This window comes from Aspergillus udagawae, assembly GCF_001078395.1.
Source record: "Aspergillus udagawae IFM 46973 DNA, scaffold_3, whole genome shotgun sequence".
NCBI lineage: Eukaryota > Fungi > Ascomycota > Eurotiomycetes > Eurotiales > Aspergillaceae > Aspergillus > Aspergillus udagawae.
The window spans coordinates 467,001-484,106 of NW_025091266.1; the positions used below are offsets into that span (position 1 = coordinate 467,001).

Sequence of the window (17,106 nt, forward strand, 5' to 3'; positions counted from 1 at the left end):
TCACCGATGGGCGTTTTTAACTCTTCTGTTTCAGACTTTAGAGCTGTTCTCGATAGACATGCCTGGGTGGCTGAAGTTGCGGGAATCCTTCCTCTTTCCGCCTTGATCGACTTTATTGACATTCCAGAGAAGCTACATATCTTCCAACTGACAGGTGCCGTCCCCTTATGGAGCTGGCCCATCACGCCGTCGGGCAGTCGCCTCATCCTTTCCGGCCAGCACTCCGAGCAAGAATGCTACCTCGATCGATATGGAAGCAGCATGGCCTTTCTGGCCCTTGATGGCCGATATGGGGATAATTATACCGTCAGTAATCCGGAGACAGTCCGCCAATGTCTTGCCACTCAGAGACCGCGCACCATTTGCAACCTCCACGAGAACATGTCTGGAACTGATCTGAGAATTCAAAACTTGGAGTTTGTCCACGTCGTCAGGCTGGAAAACAAGAAGAGCCACCGAGAGACCAATACGTGGCTCAGTCGTATTTTCAACAGTCATGGCGCGTCAACTTCGCTCCGATATTTAGTGGTATCAGCATTCGGATGGGCAATAGTACTTGGTATGATTGTCATGAGCGCGATACTCCGCTGCTACCTGTCATTAGCTTTTTCTGCAGTGGCCTTGGGCACTGGTCTAGTGACGTTCATCCTGTATGGTTGCCAACCCAGACGGTTGCTAGTGCAAGACCGCAGTGATTACAATCGACTGGTATTGGTGACTGAGCACATGAACTCGACTAAGTGGATAGTATTCTATGGCGAGAGTACTATTGTGAACTCCTTGCTGAACCGGCCCCTCGAGCCTGACGGCCCAAAACCATCGCTTTTCCTAGCACGCTGCCTGTTCATGGCGCTGCGCTTTCTCATTCTAGCACAATGGGCTATTGCCATTGGAGCCGCAGCATCAAAGGGCTGGGATGCGTACTTCACAACGTTCTGGATTACATTCTGCATTTTCTCCCATGCCTATCTCATTCCGCCGCGCAGCATCATGAAGGGCTGGATGCACTTCAATGCAGGTTTTCAGATCAAGCGCTTTAGCACGATGCTTAGTTCGCGCAGGGCTTTGCTAAACGTAATTATCGCACTCAATCCAGACACATTCTCTTGGTTATCAAAGGAGGGTCGTGAGGAACGGACCAAGTTCGACCGAGGAGCGATGAAATGGGTTGACCCAATATTAGCACCAAGTCCCAGCCGGTCTGAGTGGGAAGAAGCCACGCGGCAAGCGATCAATGAGGCGACTGAACGATACCCCAATGACGAGACACTTGTCATGCAGATGTGCCAGGACAAAGAAGGAAAGAGCTTGAGCTCGGCATGGAACTCTAGTTATCCGGCTGAGAGGAAGTACTATTGGAAGCCTTTCATTTTGGAGGGCATTTATATGGCTGCAAAGCTGAGACTGGAAGCAAAAGCTCCGGGTCGAAAGTTACCGGAGAAGGCTTAGGCAGATGGAATGATCGACTTTTGTTATTCTTCAACCTTTTCTAACGTTCATAAACCCCTTTCCTTCTGCCCTGAGTGTTTGCACCTCCTGCTTTGCTCCGAGTCTTCCTGCAATTAACGCGAACCGGAGCACCACGCATACCATCGCCAGGTTTGATTTCCATGACTCGACTCTACCAAACGGTTAAGCATTAGCCAGAACAGTGTGAACCTTCCGTGTACTTCTGCTGTGCAGCGGTAACTGTGCAGACGTAGAAGCATCTAACGAAGGGAAGGTTTGCTTTCCTGATCACAAGCTTCGATCAACTCGTACAGTTAAGAGCCTGGCTCTCTTCAACGTAAATGATTTCGTAGAGGTCATTACTGCCCCCCAGGCATATGCTGGAGCATGCAATGTGCCTGATGAAAATATTAGAGCCATTCGCTTCGGTGCCTGACGCTTCATACCTTGCTCTGTGCTTGACCCCAGTTTCTAGAATAAACAATTAACACGCCTGTCGTTGCTTTCATACAGTTGCACCTACTTTGGTGGGTGGGTTGTAATTCTCATGTGCTAGCTGCTGATAGAGGTTATAGAATTTGATCACAGAAAGGTCAAAAAAATTCTCCCTGTTGACGAGCGACTATATATCACGAGTTTCTCTGACAGTATACATATCATAAAATGATATTGTGCGTTGTAGCCTGGTGAAGTTTGTACTTGGGAAGAGTGTATAAAACCATGTCACAACCTGGGTAGTCGCATTTTCAGCTATCTAGAAAGCTTTCCCGCAGCTTATGGGTCGCAAAGTGCTGCAATGTATCTTTGCGAGCATATGTGTACATTTTGGCCCTAGGGTGGATGTTAGCGCGACCAAGGCATACTAGACATTCAAGTCCACTCTCACTCTTTAGCGAAATAGAGTTCTTAGCAATCATGTTAGCTAAAGCTTTATCAAAACAGACTCTTCTCTGCAGCGCTCTTGGTACATTGAGGTTATAGAGAGCCAGGCGCAACTCCAGGGAACAGATTTAGTCCTCCACTAGTTCTGTATCATTGACCTTGTCCACATCTCTATTCTTAAACTCAAGGTCCGCAAGAGCCTTTCTCTCCAGCACTATATAGGAGAGGTCTAGCTTAAAACTTATTAAATTACCCTAGTAATTTTGCTTAATAATATAGTTCCTAACATTCTTAAAAAACTCAGTGTGCTCCTAGTTTTTAGCAGCCCTGTATCCGTGCCTTCGCGCCCCTCACCGCTTCCGGTGAGGGTGCGCCGCACGATAACCACCATTTTGACCATAACCACCATTTTTCAATATTTTGATATTTGAAGCTATTCCATCCACCCAACATGCCTAAATCTACTAAATCTACTGAATCCAACCTCCTTAAGGCCTGCGAATTCGCTCAGGCCCAAAGAAAACCACCAAATATCTCCAAGATTGCGCGTGAATATGGCGTTCCTTATGCCACCCTCCGTGATCGCGTCAAGAAGGGCGCGCAGCCTCGAACAGCCAGAATACCTGCTAATAAAGCCCTTAAGGAATATCAAGAGGAAGCTTTAATACAGTAGATAGTCCGTATGCGAGATTGGAACATGCTGGTGATACCTAAGCTGCTAGAAGAGTATGCAAATCAGGCACTTGAACGCGCTGAGCCTGGAAGTGGAAGACGTATTGGTAAGACCTAGGCATATTGCTTTGAATAACAGCTTCCAGAACACCTTAAGCTAGGCCCAGTGAAGCAAAAGACGAAGGAATCAAGGCGTATCCAGGCTGAAGATGCAGGGTTATTAGGACACTGGTATAATCTGCTTGCAAACGTGGTTAAAAAGGATACACCAGCATGGTTAGTATATAACTTTGATGAATGCGGCTTCCGGCCTGGCGAAGGCAGACCTAGGAAGGTAATCAGTTTAAAAGGGAAAGCTTCTATCCCTGATCTTCCTGAATCTGAAAGAGGAGAGAATGTCACAGCTATTAAATGTATATCTGCAGATGGTTGGCAGATGGATCCATGGTTTATCTTTAAAGGCAAGCTCCTACTCTATTAAGTCATTCTTTGCTAACCTTTCTTGCTTCCTAAAGGCAACGGAATCTTCATGGAACATTAGTTTAATGAGAGTGAGGGCCTACCACTAAATATAATAATAGCTACGCAAGCCAACGGCTGGATATCAGATGAAATAGCCCTTTAATGGCTTCAAAGCTTTATCAAGGCAACAAATGAGTGTATAAAGAGGGAAGAGAAACAAATACTTATCTTTGATGGCCATGGCTCCCATCTTACTGCTGAATTCTTACACACATGTGAAGATAATAGTATTATACCCTTTGCATTCCTTCCTCATCCAACACATCTTTGCCAGCCACTAGATGGCAAGCCATTCTTAAGCTATAAGCAACACTTCCAACGTGTAAATAATGAGCTATCTTACTGGGCTGGTGAGCTAGCAGGGAAGTCAGAGTTCTTATGGATGATTAGACCAGTACAGGAGAAGGCATTCAACCAGCAGATTATCTGTAAGGCCTTCAAAGATCGTGGAATCTGGCCAGTCAATAGTAAGATAGCTGATGATCTTGCTATCCAGGCATGGGAATGAATTCCAGATATCCATGCACCTGATCTTGATAAGAATACTACACCCTCTACGCCCTCTCCCTCTCGGCCACCATCTTCATCTAGCATTGATATATCACCTCCACGGACGATTCAGGCGCTTGAGAAGAATCAGGCAAAGCTATCTAGGCTTACAGCTACCATTGTAGATCTTACACCAAAGCAGATACGGAATATTGATTGTTTCATTGAACATAGTCGAATCACCGCGGAGGAAGGGTCTATGTTTAAGGAGATAATTAATCAAATTAGGGCCGCGTAAGCCCCCCTACAGCGCCAATATACTAAGCGTCAGGTTAAGCCACTTAGCCAAAATGGTATATTAAAATTACGTGATGCAAATCGATCAATTACTTCAAGGAAGGCCAAAGATGCTGCTACAGAAGAAAGACATTTACAAAGGCTATGGGAGAAAGTGCATGGCAAACCACCACCACCAGCACCTACACAAGAGAATATGGTATCAAATGGATCAGCAGAGGCAGCAGATGAGAATGGCGATTTTTTATATATATATAACCCCTAGTATGGCCTCAAAATCATGATTATATTCAAAATTGGTGGTTACGGTCAAAATGGTGGTTATCGTGCGGCGCACCCACTCCGGCCTCCGGAGTGGGTGCGTATGGCACGGATACAGTTTCTTTCTTTCTAATCTAACTTTATTATTAGCCCTTTAGAACTCCCTATATAGATCCATGCCGCGACCCTTGCGCAACTGGTGATGTAGTGTAATCAACTCAGCCTGAAGTATATCATGCTTATACTTCAGACTAATAAGTACTAGGTCCTTCTCAAGCTCTTGCTTTTGCTGATCACTGAGATCTTACAGTGCGGACGCATCATAAGTTAAACTTGAATTAGTAGCTAGCTTAATTAAAGCATCTCATATGGGTGTCTCTATAAAGGCTGATTGGGTGTCATCCTAGACCTGCACATAGTAGGCAAAGGTACCACTTCTCTTATAGCCCATAATAATATTCCAGGAGTGCTCATCGAGATGTCCTATAGACCTATCAACACATGAAATTAATAGCCAGTAAGGGGTATGCATTACTTAATTTAGCTATAGCTCCTTTCTAATATTTGTAAAGCAAGCCAGGAATTTTAAAACCTGCTGACCTGCTGGTGGCAATCTCATATTCCTGCACTTAATCATACTAGAATGCTAGCATAGGATGAGTGATCCATCATCCCTCAGAATCCTTCACAGCATAGTGAAATATTAGAATTTCCTTCATGCTCTCTTTGAAGTGGATAGGGGTGCTGAGTCAATGGTCAGGGACATAGGTATAGAGCCAGACATCTTAAGGCTTCTTAGTACACTCACTGGCAAAAGCATTATCAAGAATAGCATATTCCAGTATGTCCTGGATAACACAAAGGCCAAGGTTATCATTCCACTCGGTATATGTGAAGACAGGTCTTTGAAAAGTTAGCAGGTTTTAAGCAGGATAAGAGCTAAGACTTACAGGATGCCCTAATTTCTCTTACCCTTATTTAATCTATGCCTGACTCACATGAGAAGCATCTGATAATTTAGATCTTCTAGGTGCTTCACTATATAGAGTTTAATATCTTTATATTTCAGCGCGTTATTGCTTCTCATGTATCTGGAAGACTCGATGAGCGTTCTAGGACAGGCAGATATCAAAGTCATTATCTTTTGCAGTGTACTAAGCTGCTGTCGACATCATACTATGGCAAATTTCACTTTGCAGAAGGCCATGAGATGATAAGTGCTAAAGAGATGATCATTAACATTCACTAGTGGCTGAGTCTTTGCTCCCAAATCAAGCTCATACTCATCAGTGAGTGTAGTGCATATAAGCTACTAATATCAGCTCAATCCATGCCTCTTGAATGTTCACTTACCATGGTCATCTTACGCCTCAACATGTAAGGAAAGAGACTATCCATTTCCTAACACTAAAAGACTCTCCAATATCGCGCAAAAACCAAAAATCCTGACTGATATTCAACATTGTGATTATCAAGATACCAGCAAAGAAATCCTTCAATGACTCTCAAGGTGACATTCTTCAGCCAATAAACATAGTCTGGTGGTTGGAGTTCTGATGTAAATCTAGGAAACTAGGTTAGTACGAGCTGTATCTTCATTCTAGGCAGGATATCACTTCTGAAAATTTTGCTTCACAAGATTCATATAGGTCTTAGTGGACTCGGCGAGATCATCTTCAACCTTTGGCTTGGATTGCTGAACGAAGCTATTCCAGTCAATATCTGTCTTTTTTGTTTTGCTTTGAGCCATTGGGACTGAATAAGGCTGCAGGCAGTCTGGTCAAGATATGTCCACACGATATTGGAGTCTCCAAACATGTTGAGGAGCGGCATCTTAAGGAGGAAGAGGAAGGTCCTTTTATTTTTTTTACCTTTGGTCCTTAATGCTCTGCTATTGCTTCCTGTAATCATGGTGTACGCGCTGGACGGTCTCAAGAAGTCTACTAGGATGCGAGCAGCGCTAGGACTAAGTAAGTAAGGTCGAGCCTCTCTCATTAAGGAGCAATTCACAGCGCGGAAAAGCCACAGTTTCTGGCGCAAAAGCCACGCACAACCGTGTCCTTTCCATCGTCACCCAGACTTGCTCCGTACACCAAGGCCAGCGGCAGGTAGTATGTAGATGGATGATGATCCTTGAAAACATAATTGGAAGGTTTCATAAATGGTTTCGAGATATCAAGTTATTCGGTATTTTGAAATTCCATCTACCGTCCGCCCACCCTACCCCGGTACCGGACATTTGTGGGGATGTATCTATGCCGCTCACAGTCCAATCATCCATGTCCATAGACAGTGCCCATAGACAGCTGTTTCATGAGATGTTACTGGAGTACGAAATCACAGAGTTTCATTCCAATCGGCTGAGTGCTGAGTCGTTGAAATAAACATACTATCCCTGTTTGAATACAATGTTGATTAGATCAACTGCTGGAGCCACGGTTGACAGTGCCTTAGGACAAGCCACATCACTCCGTCAGCGTCCATTTCATTTCAGAGCCTCTTAGACTTCAGATGACTCGTTTTAAGACAATGTCGTGCAAGTCTGTCTGTAACTTCTTGAATGGATTGATTTCGGACGAACCCCGCGGTCTGGTCAACCCCGCAGCATCGGTTGAAGACCGATTGCCGATACAGGAGCTACAACAATGCTTATATAGTTATTTGCCAGCAGGAGTACGGGTTCTCCATGATCTCATCAAGGGTTGATCCAGTCTGTGGTATTGCGTTGGACATTGGTTAATTCCTGCACTTACCTGTTATCAGCACTAAATCAAGGAGATGGCGACTACCTACAACATCCTCGTCCTTCCCGGCGATGGGATCGGTCCCGAGGTCATGACCGAAGCGGTCAAAGTGCTAAAGGTCTTTGAGAATGAGCACCGAAAGTTCAACCTCCGGCAAGAGCTCATCGGGGGCTGCAGCATCGACGCGCACGGGAAATCCGTCACAGAAGAAGTAAAAAAAGCCGCTCTCGAGTCCGACGCTGTGCTCTTCGCAGCAGTCGGGGGTCCAAAATGGGACCATATCCGTCGTGGCCTTGACGGGCCTGAGGGTGGCCTGCTGCAGCTGCGCAAGGCCATGGACATCTACGCGAATCTCAGACCGTGCTCGGCCAGTTCGCCGAGTGCGTCGATCGCGAAGGAGTTTAGTCCGTTCCGCCAGGAAGTTATCGAGGGAGTAGATTTCGTCGTGGTGCGAGAGAACTGCGGAGGAGCGTATTTCGGGAAGAAGATTGAAGAAGAAGATTACGGTATGGTGTCATCTTTAACCTATATGCTTTCGAGACTGACTCTGCTATTCCAGCAATGGACGAATGGGGCTATAGCGAGCGAGAGGTCCAGCGCATCACCCGTCTCTCTGCGGAGATTGCCCTCCGCCACAACCCCCCATGGCCCGTCATCTCCCTGGACAAAGCCAATGTGCTCGCCTCTTCGCGGCTGTGGCGGCGCGTCGTTGAGAAGACGATGGCTACCGAGTATCCCCAGGTGAAGCTAGTGCACCAGCTGGCGGACTCGGCGTCGCTGATTCTAGCTACCAATCCGCGCGCCTTGAACGGCGTCATCCTGGCCGACAATACATTCGGCGACATGATTTCCGATCAGGCCGGTTCGATCGTCGGGACGTTGGGCGTGCTTCCCAGCGCCAGTCTCGATGGGTTACCCAGTGAGACGAGAAAGAGGACTAATGGTTTGTACGAGCCGACACATGGATCTGCACCGACGTACGTTCCTTCCCTGGGTTCCTTCCCGTTTCACTATGAATTAAGTTGACAATCATCTGCAGAATCGCGGGCCAGAACATCGCCAACCCCGTCGCCATGATCCTCTGCGTGGCACTCATGTTCCGCTATTCGCTAGACATGGAGACCGAGGCGCAACAGATCGAAAAGGCAGTCCAGAGTGTTCTGGACGCTGGGATCCGCACCCCTGATCTGGGTGGGAAATCGGGGACGAATGAAGTTGGGGATGCAATTGTTGCTACACTGCATGGCAGCTCATAAGCTCTGATGGTTGTGTCAGCCAGACTAAGATCAGATTAAGGCAGACTGAATGAAAGAATCTTCGTGAGTCTAGACTCTTTCTCCCAGTAGTGAGACGAAGCTTGAGCCTCATTTCTGGTTCACCAAGAACAATGGGCGCAATCAAGTGACGGGAGTGAACAAAGAGATATTTTCCACAGAGTTCAAACATTGCTATTCTGTTTTGCATTGCATGCACCTCTACATATTGACTCAATAACGAGGAAAAAAGAGATGCAGGAATTAAACAATTAATTATAAAATATCATATAAGGCATGGTTATACCTACATACCACCTCACCTACCTTCTACAATCTACACTCTACAGTTCCAACGATCTGATTATTACGGGATGACCAAAGACATCAGACACACATCCTACATCTCACGCCTCCAAACCCTCCCGCGCCTAGACAGCTCCTCCAAACGCACCCTCCTCTGCTCCATCGCCACCGACATTACAGCCACCTTCATCTGCATCTCCAAACACGTCGAAGACGGCACCCTGAGCGATGAACACACAGCCTCCATCGAGAGCGTCATCGACATCATCAAGGGAACGGAGGTTTCGCAGCGCCGGAAGCTAGAGCGGAAGGTGAAGCGGTATACGCGGCTGGCGCGACGGCTGAAGAGTGATCAAGAATGGATGCGGAGGGAGTTTGGCGAGTTGGTGAAGCGCGCAGATGCAGTGAATTTGCGGTGGAGGAAGAGAGTGAGAGATCTAGAGGTGGTGAACAAGGCGATGAGGAGGGAGTTGGCGAAGGGCAGGTAGTAGAGAACTCAGTATGGGGGATAGGGGCAGGACGACCGATGAGTATTCCTGGTGACATCAATGCAAATTTTGATGCTCTATGCTTTCATCTTTAAAATTGCAAGACTTCAAAATAGCATCAATTTCACGTGGCAATGTTTTCCTGCTGTCCGTAATTGGCCGATGAATTTTGATGGTGGATAGCTCTGTGGCAAATTCAACCATGGGATGAATATTCTTCTATTTGGAAACTGTCACATCTCCATAGATGAGATATTTGACCAACAGTATTCATATAAATGGTCAACAGCTGAATTGAACCGTATATCCAACTGCAGGTATGGAGTAGATAGATAGATGAGTAGTGACTTGTGAGTCCTTAAAAGCGGAATCAAAGTTCCGAGGTTGAATGGCGCAAAACTTTCGGATCGGGATTCACAGCACACCCTGGCAGCACTCACAGGCATCATCCCACAATGATCATATCAATCTAATCGTCAGAGGAAATCCTATACTGTTATCTCAGTATGATCGTTCTCGCGATAGATAGTCATTGATCTCTTCAATGTTGACGCGACAGAGTACGGGGTACTCCATACACCCGGACAATCAGCTGCGCAAGGAAAATCTCGCGATGCTTCCCCAGATGTTTCCAGAATCCGGTCCAGATCCCGCGAAGAAAAAAGGCCAGTAATCAAGCAGATATATCAGATCATTCCTGCTGAGAGCAAATGAACCTCGGCATCTGAACACTTATCGGCCAGAATCTTTGCACTGATTCGGCCCGCGGATCCACTCCCTTTTGTCCTTCATGTGCGACGACTGACAAGAAAAAGAGTCGACGCCTCCCACGCTCAGCGACCTTGACCTTCTTTTCTCTCCTTCATTGTACATTCTTTTCCTTTTGACTATCGATACCCATCGTGTTCTGTCTCTCTCTTTTTTTTTTTTTTTTGAGATTTGCGTTCGACCTGTAGAGGCTGTTGAGCGTTGACCCACCTATCGATACCCCAGAAAGAACACAATCGGCCGAAATGAGCAGACCCGGAGATTATGACGCCGTCCGCAAGGACATCATTGCTCAGTTGAAGAAACCCGACTATGACGACGGCAGCGCAGGTCCCGTATTCGTACGACTCGCATGGTTCGTTTCCCTCGTTTTCTTAGGATCTAATCCTCTCGCCACTGACGCTTCTCCTCTATCCAGGCACTCCGCAGGCACATATGATCTCGAAACCGACACCGGCGGTTCCAACGGTGCAGGCATGCGCTACGAAGCCGAAGGCGGCGACCCCGCCAACGCCGGCCTCCAGCACGGCCGGGCCTTCCTCGAGCCCGTCAAGGAGAAACACCCCTGGATCACATACGCCGATCTGTGGACGCTAGCCGGCGTTGTCGCCATCGAAGCCCTGGGCGGCCCCTCGGTCGTCTGGAAGCCCGGCCGGACGGACCTCGTCGACGACTCTAAGGTTCCCCCCCGGGGCCGGCTGCCCGACGCCGCACAGGGCGCCGAGCACCTCCGCGCCGTCTTCTACCGGATGGGCTTCAACGACCAGGAGATCGTCGCGCTGGCGGGCGGGCATACCCTCGGCCGATGCCACATCGACCGCAGCGGGTTCCAGGGTCCGTGGGTGAACAACCCGACGCGGTTCTCGAACCAGTTCTTCAAGCTGCTGCTGAACCTGGACTGGAAGCCGAAGACGCTGCCGAACGGGATCAGCCAGTTTGTGTATGTGGATCCGGAGGCGGAGGAGGGCGACGAGCCGCTCATGATGCTGCCGACGGATATCGCGCTCAAGACGGACCCGGCGTTCCGCGTGTGGGTGGACAAGTACGCGGACGACAAGGACCTGTTCTTCGACCACTTCGCCAAGGCATTTGCCAAGCTGATGGAGCTCGGGATCAAGCGTGATGAGAACGACCGCGTCGTCAACGCTGATAACGTCAAGGGCGGCTACATCTCTGCGCCGAAGAAGAGCAATCACCCGACTGGGCCGGCCAAGGGCGCTCAGGGTGGATGTCCTGTGGCAGCGTCACAGGGCGGATGCCCTCGGGCTAAGCTGTAATCCTTTCTCTTCCTGTCGAATTTGTTAGAATCTTTCCTTTTGTTGATACAGGATCGGACTAGATAACCTAGATCACGGGTGCATGTACATGTATAGATTAGACGCATACAATACCATGTTTGATTTCATTTGCTTCAATCCAGAATTGAGTCTTCTATTACCACAAGAGTATATGAATGGAGCTGTTCGAGCAGGGTGGTAAGAGGAACTTTCAATACTAATATAGCCGGGGAAAGGGGAGCGTAAATGCGGGGAAGTGAAGCATCCCTGCAGCCGCACAGACAAATGGCATCAACGGTAACCTCCGCTTCGCTGGATTTCATAATTCATTGGTCGTGGAGTGTTTTTATTACTCATAGCATTTTTATCGTTTATCATTGTGGCTTCGATCTACATATGAATGTTCCTCGGTCTAGAAACGGATCTCGCATGGTGACATTGGACCTGGTGGCTTGGGTGCAGTGTAGCCACTGTAGGACTGTACTACCCTTGTTAAGAGTCTGTTACAGATGAATTGTCTATTGACTATCATCGCAGGTGAAACCCGACTATGAAACTCACGCACTCAATATGGAAAAACAAACATATTGTTGACCCAACGCACCATCAATCAACGTAGGCAAGCTGCAACAAGCGAGCAAACAAACTCCGACAGCAAAATAGAACAAGCAGAACCTCACCTAAGTTCATCTACTGAGCCTTGCGCTTCTCCTGGTGCCGACTCGTTCGGTCCGTTCAGCCCGAGTTCGTGCTCTTTTTCTAGGAGGCTGTCCCATCGTGGTGTCTGCCGTGACACCACTGTCACCATCGCCGTGGCCCTGGGTACCGTTGATACCGTTGCTTTCGCTGCGATTATTGTTGTCGCTACTGTCCTGCACTTCTTCGATGGCTCGCTTTGGCGACACACGCATATAAAATGGCTGCACGGCACCACACACCGCGAATCCCGCCATCATGTCCGGTGAGGGTTGACTTACCTGCCCAGTTCTCTGTTTCTCGGGGCTGTTGGACGCAGATGGGATCCAGAAGAATTGCTGCGTCGGCGAAATCGACATTGCGCTGGGGTCGCCGGTCGGCTGCATCATGAGCGTGTTTGTGAAATTGGCAAAATTGCCGAAGCCGTTCTGCGGGCTATTGCTTTTACGATTGAAGCCGCTGAAAAGGCTAGTCACATTCATTGGCGGGTTGACCTCGAAGGGGTTCACACCTACAGGTTGCGCCGTTGCAAAAGTGGAGACAAACGGCCCGATAGTGGCTGGTATCGCAGAAGTGTATGTGGTGGGAGCCTGCGCGTTTGCAGCCTGCTTCATCCCTGTGGGAACTGGCGATACTCCCATAGAAGACCGGACTGATGTTAGAGCGGAGGGTAATTCAGGGCCAGACGAGTGGCCAGCCGAGCTGACGGAAGTTTGACTTCGCACAGCAACACTCTGTTCTTCTGTATCACCAACTGGTGCAAGCTTGAAGCGATCTGCGTTAGGCAAAATCCGGTCCCAGGGAGGTGACTGCGTGGGAAGGGTAGGTTCGGCTCTGGTCCAGGGCGTATGCGCTTGGGCAACCAGTTTGCCGTCCATTTTCACCTTCATCATGTCAAGCAATGAGTGATACGCAAGACTGAATACTTCCGGCTCCGGGTCCATGACTCGTTCGTAAACGAGGAATGGCACCGAGGTGTTTCTCCACCATTCCGGAGGTACCCTCTCATCCTTATGAGCTGGTGGAATATCGCCGATGATCAAGCCCGAGTTCATCGTGCTGTCATACATCTTGAGGAAGCCATTGTCGGTTTCGCCTCTCTTGGTGTCCGTCCAGAACACACGATACCGGTAATCCCTATAGTAAACGCCGCCCAACCAACGGTACGTGGCCTTTTGCAGCTGACCATCGCCATCGCAAAAGTCGAACGTGATGTCCTTGGTGTGGTTTTTGATTGAAACCTGCTCGTCGAGGCCCACCACCATGCGCAGGGGAAGAGTGTCAAACCTTCTCTCAATGGTCACAGATTGTGGTGCATTGCATGTCGCACAATCCGCATGAAGAAGAGGCGCGAACGGCCGGGCCATCACCTCGTTCATGCACACCCCATGCATATCACCAGGATGCAGGTCGGGCGACACGAAGGTTTTGGTATGTGCTCGAACAGTGGCAGCCTGCCCGGTACATTGACAAGGCGCAATTGCTTCCCTGTACGTGAAATGGAACTGGTCAAAGTGCCCCGCACAGTCAGACCAGACAGTCCACAAAGGGATGAGCATTCCAGGCTGGACACCTGCTACGTGTTCCTGGACGACATCCCAAAAGTGGTCTCTCATTTCTGAATTTTCGTCCGGAGAGAGAACGTCCCAATTGACGTCAGTGGCCTCGATAAAGGCTCGCTCCAGTGTACTAAAGCGGGTCTCCCATCCAGCCCTCTTACGATCGATAACCGTGGAACCAGCATCGAGCAATTTGCCCACAACAATCAGACTGTCGATGGTGCTCGAGTTGTTTTTCCAGATAGGGCCTCTGCCTCGGCAGGGATAGTCATTGCCGGTAGGATCGACAATCGTTCTGGTAGGGTCGTGCGCGGCCAATGAGAGCCGCACTTGGGCATTTGCATGGTACAGTCCAACAATGGCTTTGGATATGTCTCCTTCATGCAGAGCAGTAAGATATGGCCGGGCAACGGTCTGTGGAGTAGCGCTGGCGTCTCGCTCAAGCTCCATGTAGGCGTATTTCAAGACGACTTTTTCAACGTCCTCGATGATTGCTCGAGCCATGTGAGCAGGCACACGGACGACAGCAGAAGGGACTGGTGCAGGTATAAAGACGCCCGTTGGGTTGGCAGGGGCTGTAAGGGTTGGGTTTGCGGAAGGCACAGCTGCTGCACTAACCACGGCCGTTGTCAGGTTGTTGTTCTGAAATGCAGCAGTATTACTATTACCTCCAAGGTTCATCGTGCCCACCGCGGGCGGGCTTGACCCTACTGGTTCTGCCTCGGACATGTCCAAGTCACGACTCGGCTTGTTCATTCGTTCAATATAGATATCGGGAATATTCGCTGCGGCATTCGCACGTCTGACAAAATCGGGGTGCGTGATGCCGTCCAGAGCCGGGGGATCAGGGTAGTATCTGCTGATGGGCAGGAGAGAGGGATGGTCGATCTCGCAAGACAACAGTCTCGGGCCACCATCTTTCCCTTCAAAGTCGAGAAGGTCTCTGAAAGATCGAGGCCGGTGATAGTCTGCTGTGTAATAAAAGATCTTCCACAGGGCTTGCAGTATTCTCAGATTGGTCATCCGCGATGGCAGCCCGGTGTCGATTCCCCAGCTGTAAAAGTTGAGCATAGCTACCATTTGCTCGCGCACGTATTTTCGCGTACGGAGGACAACGTCCGCCGACTCCCCAAGGAACTTCCAGCTTGGAGGCGGGTCAGGCATTTCGGCGAGGTTGAACCTGGGATGGCGAAGAGCCGGGTTCGGCCAGTTGTGGCCATGCGAGGATTCGCCGGACGAATGCTCCGCCGGTGAGCTCATGTTGGTTGTAAGTTGATAAAACTGTTGAAAGATGAGTGGTAGAAAAACAACGATGAAGAAAGGAACAGGGAGAGAAGGATGAAAAGATAAAAATTGGCACAAGCAGGATCAGTCAAGGCAAATCAGACAATTAAGTACGCAGCAGAGTTTCGTCTTTCGAGACATATTGCCATTCATTCAGAGACTGGTGACAAAGGACTTCAAGGCGACTTTAGACAAAGATAGATAGATCATAGAACGAGTCAGAGCTCGAAAGAGTACACCCTCTTGACAATGAGGACCAAAAACTTGGCTAGCAAGCCAAGGTAGCAAAGTTCTTGACGTCTGTTTCTCCAACAATTGAGCAGAAAGCAATTTCTGCTGAAAGAAGGCGTGCAGATTGCCAGGCTCCATGGCCAGTCAACAAGCGACAGCATAGGACAATCGAGTCAAAGGGCTGTTTCAAATCAATCACCACCCTGGTGATCGGCCTCCTTGTCTGGACTTGGAAGGTCTTGACATGTCTAGAACAGACACTCCAGAAAAGTCAACAAAGTTCTCGACAACTTAATGGCTGTTGCGGCAATCCGCGTTATACTTAACCTAGTGAGATGGACGACCGAGCAATGAAAATGCTACATGGGCGTGAGTGTCAGTAAATGGCAGATGAGAAAAGGCCTGCTATAAATGGGATCAGCCCAGATTAATACGACAATATGAGATTAAAGAGCATTTGCTGTTTCTACGACGAAATCTCGCTTTTGTCGTGAGGTGCCTCTTGAAGACATCTCTTTCACCAAGATCGGCACACTTTTTCATCGAGAAAAAGAGGGGCAAGACATGCACAGAAAGAGGACCAGGCACGGTCGCTCAGAATAACTCAAACAGATCTCAAAAGCGACCATCTCTCAATGGCAGCAGACCAAAGAATCTCTGAATCGAGACAAAGAGCACAAGCGACATCGCGCAGTACGCTTGATACAGTACGCATACATGCCAAGTCACGTGTTTGTATCAATGTGAGGATCAGGTAATTTATCCCTGTTGAGTTTAGCGGCCTCGACAAGCGAGCCCTTAAGCTCGCCTTACCCGATCCGGTTAGACCACTGCTTACCCGATCCCACAACGGGAGCGAGCAAAGTCATGGAAGGCGCTCTCGATTTCACCTCTCCTTCATCCCTCTTGCTGTCGACAATCAATCGCGAGTCCCGTCGCGCCATCGCCCATCATGTGTACGTTCTTCCCATATTCCCGGACTCCCTTTGTTCGCACATTGCTATTTCTCGATTATTTGGTTCGGAAAAGTGGTTGCAAATGATGGAAATGAAACGGGTTCCAGCGCCGATAATACTGCTTCATCATCGGACGCTTTTCGGAGAGGAAAAAACTTCAGAAATGACGGAGAGAACAAAAGGCTGACTTGATTTTTTCTCGATTCTACAGCGCTCGTGTCCGGCGAGAAGACGAACTTCCAGTACATCTTGCGTCTGCTCAACACCAATGTTGACGGCAAGCAGAAGATCATGTACGCCTTGACCCAGATTAAGGGTGTCGGCCGCCGTTACTCCAACTTGGTTTGCAAGAAGGCCGATGTTGACCTGAGCAAGCGGTACGTTCAATCTATTTTTTTTTTTTTGTACGGCATCTACAACTCGGGTGGTTGTTGCATGGTGGAGACAACGAGAAGAGCGGAAGGAATCGATTTGAAAGAATTTCACAACTACGATAGCAGCAGAAGTTGACTTGAATCACAGCGCTGGTGAGCTCACCACCGAAGAACTCGAGCGTATCGTCACCATCCTCCAGAACCCCACCCAGTACAAGATCCCCTCCTGGTTCCTCAACAGACAGCGCGACATCACCGATGGCAAGGACTCCCAGGTTCTGTCCAACGGTCTGGACAGCAAGCTCCGTGAGGATCTTGAGCGCCTGAAGAAGATCCGCTCCCACCGTGGTCTGCGTCACTACTGGGGTCTCCGTGTCCGTGGTCAGCACACCAAGACTACCGGCCGCCGTGGACGCACCGTCGGTGTCAGCAAGAAGAAGGGCTAAACCATTACGGATGTCTTTTTTGTTTTCCGCTGGAGTGGATTTGGTGGGACTATGTTGGTGTGTGTTTACGAATCCTCGTGGGACTCTGGACTTGATCTGGTGTTGATATAAAACGACACGGGCCCCAACAAAAGCGAAAGAAATCATACCAA

At 48.8% G+C, this 17,106-nt stretch overlaps 6 protein-coding genes across 6 annotated transcripts; 5 read left to right on the forward strand and 1 right to left on the reverse strand.

The window, feature by feature from the left end:
- Positions 1–6: 6 nt before the first annotated feature.
- On the forward strand, positions 7–1,449 carry Aud_004019 (uncharacterized protein; the record flags this gene model as incomplete). The annotated part of the gene is made up of 1 exon (XM_043288964.1): positions 7–1,449. One exon carries the CDS (start codon positions 7–9, stop codon positions 1,447–1,449), a length of 1,443 nt encoding a protein of 480 aa, XP_043144899.1.
- Positions 1,450–7,350: 5,901 nt separating this feature from the next.
- Positions 7,351–8,572, forward strand: Aud_004020 (3-isopropylmalate dehydrogenase; the record flags this gene model as incomplete). Its single annotated transcript, XM_043288965.1, has 3 exons — positions 7,351–7,822; positions 7,876–8,293; positions 8,356–8,572. 3 exons carry the CDS (start codon positions 7,351–7,353, stop codon positions 8,570–8,572), a joined length of 1,107 nt encoding a protein of 368 aa, XP_043144900.1.
- A 371-nt stretch (positions 8,573–8,943) lies between these two features.
- Aud_004021 (uncharacterized protein) lies at positions 8,944–9,363 on the forward strand (the record flags this gene model as incomplete). Its single annotated transcript, XM_043288966.1, has 1 exon — positions 8,944–9,363. The coding sequence occupies one exon, from the start codon at positions 8,944–8,946 to the stop codon at positions 9,361–9,363; it is 420 nt and encodes a 139-aa protein (XP_043144901.1).
- Positions 9,364–10,376: 1,013 nt separating this feature from the next.
- On the forward strand, positions 10,377–11,408 carry Aud_004022 (peroxidase; the record flags this gene model as incomplete). Its single annotated transcript, XM_043288967.1, has 2 exons — positions 10,377–10,486; positions 10,550–11,408. 2 exons carry the CDS (start codon positions 10,377–10,379, stop codon positions 11,406–11,408), a joined length of 969 nt encoding a protein of 322 aa, XP_043144902.1.
- Positions 11,409–12,094: 686 nt separating this feature from the next.
- Positions 12,095–14,923, reverse strand: Aud_004023 (uncharacterized protein; the record flags this gene model as incomplete). Its single annotated transcript, XM_043288968.1, has 1 exon — positions 12,095–14,923. The coding sequence occupies one exon, from the start codon at positions 14,921–14,923 to the stop codon at positions 12,095–12,097; it is 2,829 nt and encodes a 942-aa protein (XP_043144903.1).
- Positions 14,924–16,130: 1,207 nt separating this feature from the next.
- Aud_004024 (40S ribosomal protein uS13) lies at positions 16,131–16,954 on the forward strand (the record flags this gene model as incomplete). Its single annotated transcript, XM_043288969.1, has 3 exons — positions 16,131–16,134; positions 16,346–16,511; positions 16,657–16,954. 3 exons carry the CDS (start codon positions 16,131–16,133, stop codon positions 16,952–16,954), a joined length of 468 nt encoding a protein of 155 aa, XP_043144904.1.
- Between the last annotated feature and the right edge of the window lie 152 nt (positions 16,955–17,106).